General features: G+C 41.5%; 1 protein-coding gene across 1 annotated transcript in view; it reads right to left on the reverse strand.

The window, feature by feature from the left end:
- Positions 1-5,286, reverse strand: part of serinc4 (serine incorporator 4) — an 85,630-nt gene extending 80,344 nt beyond the window's left edge. Inside the window, exon 1 of the mRNA XM_062030494.1 lies at positions 4,815-5,286. Within this exon, the coding sequence (XP_061886478.1) occupies positions 4,815-4,934 (120 nt within the window). The 5' untranslated portion in view covers positions 4,935-5,286. The remainder of the gene's footprint in view (positions 1-4,814) is intronic.
- Between the last annotated feature and the right edge of the window lie 7,574 nt (positions 5,287-12,860).

A 12,860-nucleotide genomic window follows, 5' to 3' on the forward strand; every position in this document is an offset into this window, starting at 1 on the left:
GTTTGTCAGCCTCACCCGGCCTGAACCTCAGTGCACGACACTGTTATGTAGCATGACCTGGACTACACATGCATGTTACACGCTCATAATCTAATGGATAAGGCCGAGAAGATAATCCAGTACCTTATCACTGAAGGGAGGGACGAACAGAAGCGGAGTTCTGATCATTGTTGATTGATTCTTTTGACATTCAAAGAAATTAAATTGGGTCAAATACAAAAAAAATGTTTACGGTTGAATTCAGCATAAGTTTATCTAACTGTATCTTGCACCTGACTATATCACACCTCAGCAGTGCATCATCTGTATACATTTATAGTGGACCGAAAGACGGACGGACAGACAGACAGACAGACAGACAGATAGAAAAAACTGAAAACTGCATTGTACAAAAACCAAAGCACAAAAAATAAAATCCATTGAAGGCATTCCAGACACCTAAAAACATTTTAAGGAGATTAAAGGAGCCATATGTAATAATTTCATGTCAAGTCATCATTAAATGGCCCTGATATGTCAAAAGGCATTAATAAACCATGTTCTTTTCAAATACCTCTATAACTGATAACAGTAGTTCAGCCAGGATAAGCTAATTCCAAAATTAGATTTACAGCCCTGAAATATTGTTATTGTTTTTATTTCGGTGTCCCGCCCTCCACCGTTTGACCAATAAGAAAGTCTGTGAGTGTGTCACGTACAGGTTGCCAGTTACGCACCGCCATCTTCGTCTGGCTACTGCCACTGGTAAAGTTACTAAACATGTCAGACCTCAGTAATTCTAAAAGGCGTCGTTACGATTCTCAACTTATTCATGACAAAGCCAGGAACAAAACGAGGATTTGTATCAGGGGTTACCTTTGAAAGATTTTTTCATCTGACGCCAAACTTGCTAATTTCCTCCTTGATAGGTAAGTAAGGCATTTACGTTTTCTTATTAATTGTAATAAATGGAAATGGACATTTCATATGTAAACTATATTGTCCAATACAGTCTATGATCTTGTCTAACAAAGTTAGTATGTTCGTGCAACAAATGCTTAGCATGCTAGTCCGGTCAATGGGAGCATACGTACGGGGGAAATATATGCCCGTTAGCCTGTATGTGGATGTGTAATCGAACTGGGAAAAATATATTTTCAACAAATAAAACCTACATGGATATGGGTAGTGTCAGTACCTACTTCGGTCTCAATATGCTGATGCGCTGAGAAAAATGGGTTACAACATTAGCATGGCTGTCGTGGCAATGTGAAACGTATGGAGACAGCCAAATCACATGATGAAATAATTCCTCATTCGTGTTTGCATATTGTGGACTACATGTACCAAGTTATATGGCAATCTGAAACATTTGAAACAGTAGCCTATAGGCATACCTTGGTAAAATGTATCATCTTTAGTTTTAGGTGTACATTAGGCTGCTAAGCATGCTCTACTTATTTTCACCAGTAAAACCATTGCTAGCGTTGGTTGTAGTTCATTTTATTTTAGTCCTTGTTTTCTGATAGTACTGACAATAACCATATGATTGCAATGTGTTGTGATATTGTACGCAGGCATGATGTACTTCTTCCTGAAAATAGCCTAATTCCTGTGTAAAATGTTCTGGTTATATCGAGCTGCGTATTTGGCAACCTCAGTCAGGGAGGGGGGGGGGAGGGGACTACAGAATTTTGACCGTGATTGCAGTACCATGTCTGGCCACATTCTTACATATGGCTCCTTTAAGTATAGTTTTACATGCATGGGAAATGCATGTTAATTATGAATAAAATAGAAAAAGATTTGACATCACTTTTTCTTTTTTTAAAGACTCTTGTGTTGAAGACCGCGATGAACGGAAAATTAGAGAACCCTCCTCAAACTTTGCAGCGAATGCATTCTTGAATTCAATAGTGTTTCTCACCTTCTTTGTCAAAGTGCTGGCACTTGCAACTTTTTTTGGCCCCACGCGGGCAAATTTACTCACCAACTTGTGGGACTGTTTGCGACACTGCATTCTTTGAAATCCTGACTATTTTGTTGCGCGCAATGTTTGGACGTACGATAACAGAGAACATGGCAAACTTTTGAAAAGTAACACATACGAAAAGTGGGGTTTGCAAAAAGCGACTTACCACTCTATCAACATTTCAACTTTTTATTTGAGTATTGTAATTTTTGAGTAGTGTAGGAGACAGAATTAGGGATTTTAGGAGCAATGTGTGTATGAGGGTGTGTCTGCTGGCATGAGGGTGTTACTGGTCAAATGGGCAGGGGTGTGGCCGTGTTATTCACCGGACAGGAAGTATTTAAGGACCTGTGTCAAATGGAGGAAATAGGAAACAGGAGAGAGGCCAGATTGGATGCCGTATTTTTATTTATAAATGATAAATAAATGGATTATACTTGTATAGCGCTTTTCTACCTTCAAGGTACTCAAAGCGCTTTGACAGTATTTCCACATTCATCCATTCACACACACATTCACACACTGATGGCGGGAGCTGCCATGCAAGGCGCTAACCAGCAGCCATCAGGAACAAGGGTGAAGTGTCTTGCCCAAGGACACAACGGACATGACTAGGATGTTAGAAGGTGGGGATTGAACCCCAGTAACCAGCAACCTTCTGATTGCTGGCACGGCCACTCTACCAACTTCGCCACGCCGCTTTTTATATGCCATACATGGGTTAGTGCTGGTGCCTCATAATAAGAAGGTTCTGGGTTTGATCCCCGGGCTCTGGATCTTTATGTGTGGAGTTTGCATCTTCCCGCTGTGACTGCGTGGGTTCCCTCCGGGTACTCCGGCTTCCTCCCACCTCCAAAAACATGCACCTGGGCCTAGGCTGATTGGCAACACTAAATTTGCCCTATCGTTTGAATGTTGTCTGTCTATCTGTGTTGGCCCAGCGATGAGGTGGCAACTTGTCCAGGGTGAACCCCGCCTTACGCCCAAATGCAGCTGGGATAGGCTCCGGCCACACTCGTGACCCCTAAAGGGACAAGCGGTGAAAAATGGATGGATGAATGGCTTTTCATATGCCATATACACGATTCATTTTCTGCCATAACACTTTATTATGTACCATTCATGCAATCTAATTTCCGTAACATATTGAATGCACTTCAAATGTACTCCAGAGTAAGTGTGTAATTAAATTTTGGATCCTACCTCCGCCTCTCAGCCATCACCAGGAAATGTGGCCGCAACAAGTAGTTTGATATTTTTCATGTGTAATTAAAAAAAGAAAACAAAATATCTGTTCACACATGGGCTAAAGGATATAATGTTTTGCATTTTGTTTCTTCTTACGTACCAAACACTGATTGTGACACACTGTTACACCCAGTGGTGTGCCGTCAGGGCCAGCAAGGCCTTCTCTGATGGCCTAACATAACCAGAAATCTTGATCATAATTAAAGATAAAAGTAATTTTGAATATACTTTCCCTAAATATCTAAAAGTGTTCATATTCTCTTCACGTCATATTATGCTCCTTCCAGTGCTGTTGTTTATACAATGACAGACAGTTGTGATAGCCAATCAGATCACGAGTTGTTGTCAGTAAGCCTAAGGCAGATACTGTATATATTGTGATGTTATGAGCTAGGTAACATAAGAACTCCATTACCCAGCATGCCACAGGAGTGAAGAGCAGGCGCAGTAGCCCCGTTTAGGTTGTTGAATGTAGACATGCAGCTGGATGTGTTTGATGAGCACGCTGTGGAGTAAACTTTAAGAACTCAGCCAACATGCCTCGTTTGCATCTTTTATGATTAGACAAAACAACACAAATATTTGCAAGGCCATTTTCAAGAAGGATATTTAAAGAGAAACTACATCTTGTGAGACCATGTCGACCAACCCCGGAAGCTCGAATGGGTGCTACAAATTGTAAGTTCAGATATTTTATTTCTTAATTTTTTGACGTTTAATATGTTTTTTGTAATTTAAATTTTGACAGTACCACATAAGATATGTTTTAATTGCTGATGATTGATTTTTAAATGCGCCAGAAAATAGCCTGTTTTGTACACTGTTGGTGGTGATTCAATGCCCAGTAAATGTGTTTCTGTATAGTATTTCTCTAGCAGTGGTCATGTGGTGACATAAATGATGGTATTTTGAGAGGTAATTATTGGACACAGGACATCACTGAAGGCCTAGGTGGGAAACGCACAGCCCGCCACTGGTTACACCCCTGCAGTGAACATTGAAGTGTCCCCCAATTAAGAACGTCATTTGTGTCAAACAACAACGGCATCCATCCATCCATTTTCTACCGCTTGTCCCTTTTGGGGTCGCGGGGGATGCTGGAGCCTATCTCAGCTGCATTCGGGTGGAAGGCGGGGTACTCCCTGGACAAGTCGCCACTTCGGCCACTCGCCTTTCGAAACCATGAACCGGCATCCGCTTCCGAGCGGGGGGTTTCGGGCACCCAACTCGCCTCCCTCCCACGGAGGGAGGAGGGGGGTTTAATGTGTCGCAGGGCCAACACAGATAGACAGACAACATTCACACACTAGGGCCAATTTAGTGCTGCCAATCAGGTGCATGTCTTTGGTGGTGAGAGGAAGCCAGAGTACCCGGAGGGAACCCACGCAGTCACGGGGAGAACATGCAAACTCCACACAGAAAGATCCCGAGCCCGGGATTGAACTCAGGACCTTTATTGTGAGGCACATTCACTAACCCCTGTTCCACCGTGCTGCCATTTTTGCTAAATCTAATATAGCAAATCTAATATAGATGCCGACTTTCTCAACCAGTCACATTCTAGGACTTGTTGAAACTTAAAAAGCTACATTTGCTGCCTTTCGCCAGCTCTTACCTGATAGGCCACCATGTTGAGGAAGTAGTTGTAGACGCCACGGCGGTTCATCCCCTGGTTGGCCGACATCGTGCCTGTGAGCTGCTTCTGGTCGGCCACTGCAACTCTACATTTGGCCATGAATTTCCAGCCTCAAGCAATGTGTCTCAGAATGCCTCCAAAGGTGGCGCTGTCACATTCTGAAAGAGGCCTGAGGTAGTACCAGGCCCGAGTCTCTTGATGGCAAAACAAAACAAAAAAGCAAGCGCATGCCGCTCAGTCCGGCAGCAACTTGTGCTTACGCTCTTCTTATGCTGGATTAGCAATGAATCTAGTTGGGCTAGAATCCCTGCGAGTGAAAACCTCAGCATGAGCGCTACTTCAACTCACTCAGGAAAGAAGTCCTCCTTTTTTTCCCACATCCAGCATGCATTGGATCTGTGGCTCTGGTGGGTGCTGCCAAAAAAGAGGGAGAGGTGCTGGTGAATGCCCAGTGCCCTCCCCCATCCTTTCACCCTGTTCTACCCGCTCAGATTAGGCAGAGTCTGCGAGGGGAGGGGATGAGGAAAGGAGGCCGACCAGCGCCATGTGTCCGTCCCATCTGTCCCTTGCTTCCCTTCCCCCAGGCTCCACCTCCCCACCAACACAACAAGTGGACCGGGAAGACTTCGCTTTTTGTCCAAATCAAATTTCGGTAATCAACAACCTGACTAAGAGTGTATGCACACAAGGCCGCTCGTACAATACTTCATTTAGGTGTGATTTCCCTCCCCCTTCCCCACATGCTTCGGCCTGTTCGCATGTCTTCTATTCTACTGTAATTAATCCTGCAAGTCCACTAACTTGGTGGAATATTTACAGTCTTACTTTTAGAGTCATAGTTTGTTTATATTATTTATGCGCTGTTATTCTTTCATTTATGTTAAACATCTCTTGGTTAAGTGTGCTTTTATTTTATTTCTTAGAGTGTTTCTCTTAAGGCACAGGTGTCAAACTCAAGGCCCAGGGGGGGGGGCAGATTTGACCCAACGCATCGTTTTATGTGGCCCGCGAAATCCTGGAAATAATATGTCAATAAAGTACTTCATCTTTTCTTATTAAATGTATTCATTTCATTTCATTTTTACAGAAGAAATACATGTACTGCATGCAATTGCATTTATTTTAAACTCTAATATCTAACAATACAACAAATGTTAAATTATCATACATTTCGAAAAAAAAATTATAAAATAAAAATTAACATGTAAATATCTGCTTGACTGATGTTCCATCAAATTGTACACTGTGAAAATGACTTTTTCATTGTACGGTAAAAAACTGTCTCGTCAGTCGCAAAAATAAAATGTTTCCTTTCATAATAATATGTTGTACAAGGCTGTGATGAGGTGGCGACTTGTCCAGGGTGTACCCCGCCTTCCGCCCGAATGCAGCTGAGATAGGCTCCAGCACCCCCCGCGACCCCAAAAAGGGACAAGCGGTAGAAAATGGATGGATGGATGTTGTACAAGGGGCCACGCTTCCGTCAATCTACCCCAGAAGCAGGTGTGGCTACAAATGTAGCTTACCACCACCAGGTGTGACTGTAGAGTGAATGAATGATGGGTTCTCGCTTCTCTGTGAGCGCTTTCAGTATCTAATAGAAAGGCGCTATATAAATCGAATCCATTATTATTATTATTAGTATTACAAACCACCAGACGTTGTGTGGAAAGTCCTGGCCACTGAGCTGACTTTCTATAAAGTATACATATTTATGTTTAGACTGTACATAAAAAACATATATATAAGTAATACTAAAATGCACAGGCAACAAATTATACATTTATATTCATATATATCCACAAGTGGCCCCCCAAGTGCAGCCATAACTGCAATGTGGCCCTCTATGAAATCAGTATGACACCCCTGGAACCAGAACATGTGCTAGCTCGATGCTAATACAAATTAAAATCCCTTATACGCCCTCGCATTTAGCATCAGCAACTTTACACGGCGATATCGCACACGTCCAAATATGACAATTAGACGCGTTAGAGCCTGATTTACTAAAACACGTGGAAACTTGACATACTAAATGTGTGCAAAGTGGATTGCCTCTGTTAGGTGAGCAGAATAAAGCCATTTTGTGTCTCGGTCTTCATTAATACTAAGAATATATGCTGATCATCAAATACTTGAAGGAGAAAATGCAATCATATTATACTGCACGCGCAATGTGATTCATCAACACTCATCGCCGTTTTGGGAGCACTATTTTGTGTTTTATTATGCACGTTGGAAAAGGACGCTTAAAGGTCTGTGAGAGAGGAGTGCTCGCGCTGCAAAGACACACAGTGGACTAGGGATGTGCGTATCGATCCTGTGGTATCGATATATCGATACTCACACGCTACTCATTTGGCATCACTTTTCTGAAAAAAGTATCGATATAAACCAAAAAACGGCGTGTGGGGGGTGCAAGCATCACTTTCAGATGTTTTTGGTTACTTACTTAACTTACTATGTGCTGGGACACCCTGTACCTGGCAGAGTATAGAGCTGGCCCAGTCACGTGACAGGAGACAGCGAATGAGCGTCGTCAACGTGCAACACACACACAGCCAGCCGACAGCGATGCAGCCAGGCATATCCAGTGTTGTCCAATTGTTGACTTAAAACAGGCATTGTTTTTTTGTTTTTTAGTAATGTTTACTGAATATTTTTGTTTAAATGATTATCCTAAATTCAAATAATTTCCACACAGGGGAATTTACTGTTAGTTGAAAATTGCTTGGGTATTTAAAACAAGATAAGAAAGAGATACAATTTGGAGATTCTTCATCTTTGCATTACAGTTTTATTTTTTTCCAAGAAAATCTTGAATATATGATTGAATGTGATTTTGGTTTTAATCTGTAACATGATTTCTTACATTTCGAAAACATTAGCCTATTTCATATTTCATTAATTGCTAATTATATCACAAACTTTAAAAAATAACTGCAGCTTCTTGCAATTCGGATTTGACTGTTAATTGGAAAGCCCTAATATTTAATTATTATTATATATAATATATAGTTATTATTATATATGATATTTAATTTATTTTTCATATTTATGTTATTTATTTTAATTTTACTTTTATTATATATTGACCATAATAAATGTGGTATAAATGGTCTGTATTTGTTTTGTGATTTGTCTTAAATAATAACAATAGTAATAATATTTTTGACTGACAAAAAATTGCCAATAAGAAATTATTGGTATCGGTATCGGTATCGATGAAAATGCAAGAAAAAGTATCGGTATCGTATCGAATCCGAAAAGTGTGGTATCGCCCATCCCTACAGTGGACATATAATCCTCCATCCTACGTGTGTATATCAACATATTTGGACAATCGGAAATAAAAAATATTAGACATATCGTCTATTCAGCAACATCCTTTTATAGTTTAATAGCTGCTGGATGACACAAGAGGCTGATTAAAACAAATTCAAACTATGCATTTTTTTATAATTTAATATTAATAAAAATATGTTTTTTGTTTCCACATAGAATATATATCACTAACATATATCCTATGTAATGAAAACATTCTTGGAGAATGCATTATTCTGTGTGTTGAGCACAGCAGTGCAGCCTTCCTCATATGCATCTTTCAGCAGTGGTGTCAATTATGTACTGCAGGACTGCTTCTGAAATGCCCATAAAAAGTGGTAGAACTCTCCCGCTTGTTTGAAAACATATCAAAATGCCACAGATAGGAGCATGATAACATGAATGTGCAGTAAATGAGAGTGTCTCTGTGGTGATGCCCTGTATAGCAGTTGTCCCCAACCTTTTTGTAACTGCGGACCGGTCAACACTTGAAAATTTGTTCCCACGGACCTGTTTTTTTTTTTTTTTAATTATTTATTTATTTTTGTCATAATAATATACAATCATGTCCGGACTGTATCCCTGCAGACTGTATTGATCTATATTGATATATAATGTAGGAACCAGAAATTAATAACAGAAAGAAATAACCCTTTTGTGCGAATGAGTGTGAATAAGTGTAAATGGGGGAGGGAGGTTTTTTGGGTTGGTGCACTAATTGTAAGTGTATCTTGTGTTTTTTGTGTTGATTTAATAAAAAAATAAAAAATAATTTTATTTTTTTATTTTTTATTTTTTATTTCTTGTGCGGCCCGGTACCAATCGATCCACGGACCGGTACCGGGCTACGGACCGGTACCGGGCTACGGCCCGGTGGTTGGGGACCACTGCTGTATAGTACACACACAATCCTCATTTAGATAAGGCGTTCTGCGCCACTTTTGAATTGCAAACGCAGTCTTACACGCAACACGCCCACTAATAGTACACTATTTTATAGATTGCACACGCTGTTTAGCGGGAGGTATTTGGAGCTCAGTAAATCAGGCCCTAAGATGTGCACTCCAATTAAACAGCTGATATACATTAGGAATAAATACTTTTAGGCAAAAACGATCTAAAAGACAAGACAGGCACATTCAATATCTACCAACAAACTTTATTGGTTTTCTTCCTTCTTCTTGCAGTGCCTGGTTTCTGGGTCACGGGGCGTAGCCACCTGCACGCACACCTGATGCTCATTACCACCTGACTACTTAAGCTCTCCAGGTCCTTTACTCTGTGTCATTAAATTCCTGATGATTCACTCTTCCAGTCGTGTACATCTCTTCTACTTTGGCTCCACTTACGCTTCTCGTTCCCTGTGGCTCAGTCCCAGTGTTGCGGTGTAGTGTTTACTGTTACCTCTACACACCTTATGTGTGATATTTCTGTTCCTCATACATTAACTGTGCATATCCAGTTATTTTTTTCTCACTACTTTACTTTTTTTGCTCTGCATTGTAGTCCTACTGCGGCCAAGCCGATCGTGACATTAAAGGCCTACTGAAACCCACTACTAAAGACCACGCAGTCTGATAGTTTATATATCAATGATGAAATCTTAACATTGCAACACATGCCAATACGGCCGGGTTAACTTATAAAGTGCAATTTTAAATTTCCCGCCACACTTCCGCTTGAAAACGTCTCGGTATGATGACGTATGCACGTGACGTAGCCAGTTTAACAGAGGTACGGCTTCCCCATTGAAGCCAATACGAAATAGCTCTGTTTTCATCTCATTATTCCACAGTATCCTGGACATTCATTGCATTATGGAGAAAGAAGCTGATTTATTATATATATATATATATATATATATATATATATATATATATATATATATATATATATATATATATATATATATATATATATATATATATATATATATATATATATATATATATATATATATATATATATATATATATAATAATCAAACTATACAAATAAACAATAGAGTGGAGTGTGAACTAGATCCAAAAGTGTATGTGGTGTAAGGCTATGTGTGTAGTTAGCTGAAGTGTGTGTTACCAAAGTGTTGAACGAGAGATGAGGAAGTCCATGGGGCAGGCAGGTGATCAGGGGCGAGAGAGAAGCGTCAGAGAAGAACGTGTCCAAGCGGGAGGTCAAGAATCCAAAAGGCAGTCCGGGGGAGCAAGGGGAACAACAAGGGATCACAGGGGAACACGGGAAGCGCTGCGGGAAGACAACAGGAATATCAGACACAACGGAAACATGGAAGTCGCAGGGGATCGCGGGATGGCCAGACACTGGATGCTTACACAGGTACGGAAGACTATACTCCGGCGCCGCCTGGCAGGTTCTGCGAGCTTATGAAGGCAGGTCCTTCATTAAGTGCAGGTGTGCAGAATGCCGGTGATCGTTTGCAGCTGGCGGCTGCTGCGGGGCGGAGACGCGCATGGCGCGCTCCTGGAAGTGCGCGCCCGTGGGCGTGTCCCGAGGTGCGCACAGACGGATGAGAGGCGTTGGCAGGAGTCTGAGCCGTAACATATAACCCTGGTTGTGTTGTGGCTAATAGAGTATATATATGTCTTGTGTTTATTTACTGTTGTAGTCATTCCCAGCTGAATATCAGGTCCCACCCGCACGCTTCCAAACATTTGATTGCTTGCCCGTACGTGCGTGTCATGTACGTAACTTTGGTTAAATATATAAGCTTTATGAACCTTGGGTTAGGTGAACGGTTCTTTGGGCTGAGTGAGTGTGTGTGTTGTGCAGGTGTTTGAATTGTATTGGCGGGTTATATATACGGGATCCCGTCCATATAACCCGCTCGAGCTATAACTAGCTCGAGCTAGTAGCTAGGAGCTAGGAGCTAGCATAACAAACACCTAGGTGTTTTTATGCGGGATTAATTTGTGGCATATTAAATACAAGCCTGGTTGTGTTGTGGCTAATAAGAGTATATATATGTCTTGTGTTTATTTACTGTTGTAGTCATTCCCAGCTGAATATCAGGTCACCCCCGGCTCTCACAGCATCTTCCCTATCTGAATCGCTTCCACTCCCCACTAGTCCTTCACTTGCATTTTCCTCATCCACAAATCTTTCATCCTCGCTCAAATTAATGGGGAAATCGTCGCTTTCTCGGTCCGAATCTCTCTCACTTCTGGCGGCCATCATTGTAAACAATAGGGAACTTTGTGGATATGTTCAATTGACTACGTCACGCTACTTCCGGTAGGGGCAAGCCTTTTTTTTATCAGATACCAAAAGTTGTGATCTTTATCGTTGTTGTTTTATACTAAATCCTTTCAGCAAAAATATGGCAATATCGCGAAATGATCAAGTATGACATATAATAGATCTGCTATCCCCGTTTAAATTAAAAAAAATTAATTTCAGTAGGCCTTTAATTTCACTAACAACTTATATTCATGTATTTTTAGCTCAAGAAGAGGAAACTGGCAGCCATTTCCCATAACATCAATCAATTTCTGGGCAACTAATTGTACTTGGAACGCTCGTTTTTTAGCGCTAGAATCGATATGCCGCACACTCTTGGTGTGACGTCGTCACCCGAACTGTAGACCAATTCGCCACATAGCCGCGTAAAGGCGTGTAAAACTATTATTTTGATCACTTCATTTAAGAGCATTTAAGTCCCATCTTAAAACTCATTTGTATACTCTAGCCTTTAAATAGACCCCCCTTTTAGACCAGTTGATCTGCCGTTTCTTTTCTTTTCTGCTCTGCCCCCCTCTCCCTCGTAGAGGGGGGGCACAGGTTCGGTGGCCATGGATGAAGTGCTGGCTGTCCAGAGTTGGGACCCGGGGTGGACCGCTCGGTTGGGGACATCTCTGCGCTGCTGACCTGTCTCCGCTCGGGATGGTCCCCTGCTGGCCCAACTATGGACTGGAGTCTCACTATTATGTTAGATCCACTGTGGACTGGACTTTCACACTATTATGTTAGATCCACTATGGACTGGACTTTCACAATATTATGCTAGATCCACTCGACGTCCATTACACCGGTCGCCCTAGAGGGGGGGGGTTCACCCACATCTGCGGTCCTCTCCAAGGTTTCTCATTGTCATCCCACTGGGTTGAATTTTTCCTTGCCCTGATGTGGGATCTGTGGGAACCGAGGATGTCGTTGTGGCTTGTGCAGCCCTTTGAGACACTATATAAATAAACATTGATTGACTGATTGATTCAATGTTTGTGTCACCCAGGTTCATGATTATGAGCCAACATAAATAAATAACATAAATAAATAAAATATATCAGTAGAAGAGGACGCAAAATAGAATACTAATGGCCATCCTTGTTTTTCTCCCTCAAAAAGTGGGGAAAAAGCTCCATTACACCATTGTTGAGTGTGCTTTATAAATAAATAAATGATAAATGGGTTATACTTGTATAGCACTTTTCTACCTTCAAGGTACTCAAAGCGCTTTGACAGTATTTCCACATTCACCCATTCACACACACATTCACACACTGATGGCGGGAGCTGCCATGCAAGGCGCTAACCAGCACTCATCAGGAGCAAGGGTGAAGTGTCTTGCCCAAGGACACAACAGACGTGACTAGGATGGTAGAAGGTGGGGATTGAACCCCAGTAACCAGCAACCCTCCGATTGCTGGCACGGCCACTCTACCAACTTTGCCACGCCGCTTTAAACCG

This window comes from Entelurus aequoreus, linkage group LG02 (genome assembly GCF_033978785.1).
Source record: "Entelurus aequoreus isolate RoL-2023_Sb linkage group LG02, RoL_Eaeq_v1.1, whole genome shotgun sequence".
Classification (NCBI taxonomy): domain Eukaryota; kingdom Metazoa; phylum Chordata; class Actinopteri; order Syngnathiformes; family Syngnathidae; genus Entelurus; species Entelurus aequoreus.